We start from the raw sequence: 5,669 nt of genomic DNA, 5'->3' as shown, positions 1-5,669 counted from the left end.
TTTTAAGCTCTGGAAGGATGTAGTAAGGTCTTCCCGGGGCCTTCTCCTCTCCAGTGTCTGAAAGTGAAGTACTCTCATTTCTAAAAGTTGTTCTTACTTATCAAAAGCTGTGAAGGGAACCACCCTCCCTCCCTCCTCTAAACAATCTTTAGCATTAGAAGCACCTAAACACAGCAGTAAAGTATCATTTCATTTTCTGGGATCATGTCCTATTATGAAGTAATATATATAAATATTTAATTTTCTATTTTTAATTTCTCTAACTAAAACCTCATATACTTTATGATTTCTACAGTTAAAAACTGTAGTTAAAAACTGTAGAAATCAGTTAGAAACTGTCCTGAGGGACATGACCAATTGGAACCACACAGTGGTGACCTATTTTCAATTTTTACCTTTCTCCAGCACTCCAGCAATTCAAGACTCTCTCTTTTGTCTGGTATTGTTTATGTACCTCTGCACTCTGGTGGGAAACATCCTCATCATTATGATCACTATGGTAGATGCTGCTCTTCACTCCCCCATGTATTTTTTCCTGAAGAACTTGTCCTTCCTGGAGATCAGCTACACTACATCCACAATCCCCAAGATGCTGGTGAACTTTCTCACAACAAAGAAGGGCATCTCCTTTCTGGGCTGTGCCATCCAGATGTATGCCATCTCCCTCTTAGGGATCACCGAATGTTGTCTGCTGACTGCCATGCCCTAGGATCGCTATGTGGCCGTATGCCATCCCCTGCACTACGACTGTGATGAGCTGTGATGTGCACTGTGATGTGCACTACTGTGATGAGCTGGAATAAGTGCTTCCTGCTATCAGCTGTATCTTGGCTTACTGGGTTTTTGGTGGCCTTAGGGCAGACAGTTTTAATCTTTACCCTTCCATATTGAGGGCCCAACAGGATCAATCACTTCTTCTGCAGCCTGCTGCCTCTGCTGAAGTTGGCTTGTGTGGCCACCTACAAGAATGAAATCATCACCCACACAACAGCTGTTCTCTTCATCATGGCCCTCTTCTTATTCATGTCGAGATACTCCACACCATCTTCGAGATGCCATCAGCTGAGGGCAAGAGAAAAACAGTCTCCACCTGCTTGTCTCATCTGGTCATGGTCACTCTGTTCTACAGGTCTGGCATTGGGACCTACCTGAGACTCAAAGCTTTTCATTCAAGCAGCAGTAACAAAGCGCTTTCTCTCTATTACACACTGATGTCTCCAATGATGAACCCCTTCATTTACAGCTTGAGGAACAAAAAGGTGAAACCAGTCTTGAGAAGACTGATAACCAAAAATATAAATGTGATAAATTTATGCATTATGTTAAATAAAATCTAGCAGTAACTTTGATATTGTGCACATTACTGGAAAGACAGTTTGACTTACCAAAACTTCACATCTACCAGGTAGCTCTGAGTCCATCCTCCAGATAATTCCATTTTTATTTTGGTTATTTGGTTTTGCTTTGTTGGTGGTTTATTTTTTTTATTTTTATTTTAAGAGGTATTTTTCAGATTATTTTTCGTGTCATTTGAAGGTAGATTTGGCGCACAGGTGAAGTGAATTTCATGCTCTTGTACCCTCTCTGTCCTGTCTACCCATACAGAAACAGTTCTGTACTTTGCAGGTAACGTTTAGTTGTGGTAAAATGAAACTCACAATATTCTCTACATCTTATGAAAACATTCCTGTTGAGCTTATCTAAAAATAATTACACAGTGATGAGGGCAAGAAATTATCAGAGAAGAGGACAACGGACCTAATGAGAACTCCTTCACAAACATCTAAGATACTAGTCTCCTGGTGACTTCTGATGAAGATATTTCCCAGGTGGGCTGTACAGCTCTGTTCTCTGAAAAGGGGGTTATTTGAAGGCCTGAAGGGGTAATGACTTGCTTCACTTCAAATACCTGGAATATGAAGAACTATGGCTGGGCTGATGACCCTATTCTCTGCTGGAATTGAAGGGAGTGAAACAGGTAAAGTAAAAGAGTTTATGTGCCCTAAACTGGATTTCTCCTGTAGTAAGACACAAACTATCACTTCGACATCTCCGCTGCTGTGTACTGTCTGTGTGTGAAGTCAAAACGATACGTTTATGTAAACAAATCTATCTTTGGTTGCTGAATTCAGAGCAGATGAAAACAATAGCCCTTCTTTGCAAATAAGAGCTTGTCTGTGGAATGAAAGAAACTACTTGAGAGTTGAGGAAATGGGTGGTCATAGAGAAGTTGGTTTGAGACCTGTCATTTTAAAAAGAAGGTTAAAACTTCATTTATTTTTCTTTTTTTCCTCTGGTTGGGCTATGTACCCATCTGGAGGATTCACGGGATCCTAGTTTTCCTCTTCACTCTTCTCATTTTCCTTTCTAAGCTTAGACAGAGGATGTGAAATTAGTCATTAAGACGGGAGAAGCATAGGAGGGTATTTTGCACCAGGAGTTGCCAGACAATTATGAACAGAGTCAGACAGACAGACTGTGTCAAGTACCATCAAAAAATTATTTATTACAGCTAACACTGTAGGAGAGGAGAGTACAGACAAAGCTGCATCGCTTCAGATACTGGGAACCCCCAGCTGTGAAGCATCAAATGGGCCTTTGATCAACACACAGCATTCTATGTACAGCCCGTCCATGGAAGGGTTACTCCTTTTTGGTCATTGCAGGTAGTATAAGAGTTTTTTTAAAAGAAAACAATTGTATCCATCACTTTACTGTCAAACAGAAAGGGTGTTCACAGGAGAACTTACTGCTGCACAGTTAGACAAAAGCAAGGTCATGTGGGTGGTGTGATTGCCCATACCAAGCAGGAGCTGCCTGCAGGCTCCTCCGCTACAACAAGGTTCTGAGTTTATCTTGCAGCCAGGGGATTTGTGCAGCTCAATACAGACTTGAAGACCACACTAGATGTGTAGCACAGCCAGTGCACTAACTCCTTGATGTATAATGGTCTTCAGCTGAGTGCAGAGATTGTCAGAGCCCTCTGACAGCCTGTCCCTCTGAATCCTCTCAGATGAAGCCAACAGAGGGACCAGAACCAGGAAGCCACACTCTGCTGACCAGATTTGTCCTCTCTGGGTTGTCTCGCCACCCAGAACTGAAGCATCTGCTGTTCTTCACATTCTGCTTATTTACACCATCACCAAGAACATTCTCATCTTATGGTAACAGTGCACCCCACCCTCAGCATGCCCATGTACTTCTTCCTCTGGGTCCTGTCCATCCTGGATATTCTTGTAGCACTGATTGTCACATACTGAATCAAATACTGACACTGAGGGGCATATCACTGCAGCTGTTCAAAAAGTCCGCTGTGCTTTCTACAGGATTAGACAAAATCCACTGCAAGCATGGAGAAGACAGACCGTGTGAATTTCCATGGCGCTTACAGCTGTGTGCGTGGAGCTCCCCATCCCCTGCTCTGAGGCACCTGCAGTGTAGGCATCCAGATGTGATGTGGGGAGCCCCCTTGACAGCCAATGAGAGGCAGGGGAGGAAGTGACATACGGTCTTTCCAGAGCTTTTTTTTCTCTCTCTTCATGCTTCCGGAGGAGCCTGTTCATTTGTGCTGTCTCTAGAAAGATTATAGATGGCAACCAGTAAGCATGCTGAAGCCTCTTCATAGTTTCCAGATGCTGGCAGAAGGGACTCAGACCTACAGGCAGAAGGTGCACACAGGAAGTGTAGGGGCAACCCTAATGACTCATGATGCATCTGCCATGCCATAGTAGCTTGGAGTCTCACTTCTAAGTAAGGTTAAAGGTTAGGTTCATGACCAAAGTGGACAGGCTGCACAGCCAGGCAGAGCAAGGGGTGCCTGCTCTTCACTGCTAGTGTGGACCTTGTCCTTCCCTTCACTTCCTGACCATCCATGGTGCCCTCATGCTAGTGCTCCCACTGGCTTCTCCCACTGAGTCACCTGCCCTCCAGGAACTGTTTCCTCCAGGAAAGGAAACAGAGCTTGCAGGCCTGCCTCATGTGGGAGCTATGGGCCCTCAGGTACAAATGGTCATAAAATAGCAGGCTCTGGGAACTCCATCCTGAGTTCAAGCATCACTCCTGAAATCATCATGGACTGAGGAGTTAGGATCTATAGACCCGAGCATACGTATACATATTCACTCTATACGTGTACGTATATAACACTCCTGAGCGAGACAGTTAGAAATTTCTGAGCCCCAGCTGGGACCCCCACCATCACATTTTAGTCATTGAAGGAAGATCTTACAGACAAAGAAGTCAGAAAAGAGAACTAAGAAACCTCCATTTGCCTAACGATGGAATGAATCACCCACGGTATTGTGCTGACTTTGGAAGGACCCTGGACAGCCAGATGAGACTGTGTATTCTTGATTTTTTTATGGGGATGTAAAGGGCATTGGTCCACCAGCGTGATGGTGATGACAGTGATGTTTCCAAGGAGAGTCAAGAGGGAAGCAACAAAGAGAATGCCAAATAGGATGATCTCCAAAAAGTGATTGCTAGTAACTCCCAAGAGAATGAACTCCACTACTGTTGTCTGATTCATCTCCGAAAGCTGAAAGGTAGTTCAAAAGTTGATCTTAAAGATGTTCCAAAAAGCAGAAATTAAATTCTCATCAGGTGGTACATGTGGTGGTCCTAACTGAAAGACTATTATAAGCCAAAGAGTGAGTGAGATACACAACAGTTGACCTAAGCAGGGACTTCACTGTGCTGCACATATCATTTGGCCACAGGACAATCATCTGGCAAATCACTGCGAAGCAGCCTTTAGACAGCTCCCACTTGTCACCAGTGTTGACACCACCAGCATGTTCTTGTTCTCACCTTGAAGTGAAGCATTGTGTTCTCATGTGGACATCCTTTTGCTGGACTGTAGAAATAATTAATAGAACTTTTTACTTAGGAAAATCTGGTATGAGCTCTAAACGTGGGGGCCTTACTCCACAGTCAGGATCTGTGCATCAGGCTGTGCCTCGGCTTGAAGTCCAATGTTTCCATCCCATGCTTCACAACTGCAGGTTCCCAGAATCTGAAGGAACACAAGATTATCTATACTATTATCTTCCCCTTTTCACATTAGCTCAAAAAAACTGTGTTTTAATCAATGCCTTACAGAATCTGAGTACTTTTCTTACTGGTAACCATTCCAGACCCCAGAGCCTGTTTATTACAGCACCTCTGAGGGCAGATTCCCAGTGAGACGCAAACCTTTTTCCACAGAAATCTCAAAAGTGTCTCATCTCACCTGGCTGCAGGTTGTACCAGTGTATTCCTCAGTCCTCCATGTGTCATCAAAGGCAGAGCTTCAGTACGTCCAGAGAGGCTTTCTGCTGATCTTAGACACCGAGTATCTAAAGAGCCAGTATGAGTTCATTCTTGAGATACTGACCCTAGAGGATGAGATGAGATTTAGATCCTCCCCTGCCTTACTTGTCGTACCACATGTCAGGATCTGCCAGCACATCTTGGTATTTGTGACTAATTTCTATTTTCTAGGCTAGCTTTCTGACTCAGCAGACAAACACAAGTTTTAGTGCTCTACTTTTCAATCACATTTGCCTATATTTATGGCAATATACAACAACAACTTCCCAAGTTACCAGTCTGCATCAGTTTCCAGGTGGCAGGGAGATGTACAAGTTCTCTTTATAACATTTTAGAAACACAACGAAAAACAGTAGAAT

At 43.5% G+C, this 5,669-nt stretch overlaps 1 protein-coding gene across 1 annotated transcript; it reads left to right on the top strand.

Moving 5' to 3' along the window:
* The first annotated feature begins 349 nt into the window (after positions 1–349).
* LOC104490309 (olfactory receptor 10A4-like) lies at positions 350–1,337 on the top strand. Its single transcript, XM_010132575.1, is given in 3 exon segments — positions 350–702; positions 795–1,018; positions 1,021–1,337. Coding segments are annotated over 3 exon segments (894 nt in total).
* The last annotated feature ends 4,332 nt before the right edge of the window (positions 1,338–5,669 follow it).

The sequence above is a fragment of the Buceros rhinoceros genome, unplaced genomic scaffold (genome assembly GCF_000710305.1).
Source record: "Buceros rhinoceros silvestris isolate BGI_N320 unplaced genomic scaffold, ASM71030v1 scaffold27263, whole genome shotgun sequence".
In the NCBI taxonomy this organism is placed as follows: Eukaryota; Metazoa; Chordata; class Aves; order Bucerotiformes; family Bucerotidae; genus Buceros; species Buceros rhinoceros.
This window is presented reverse-complemented; position numbering and strand designations above follow the sequence as displayed.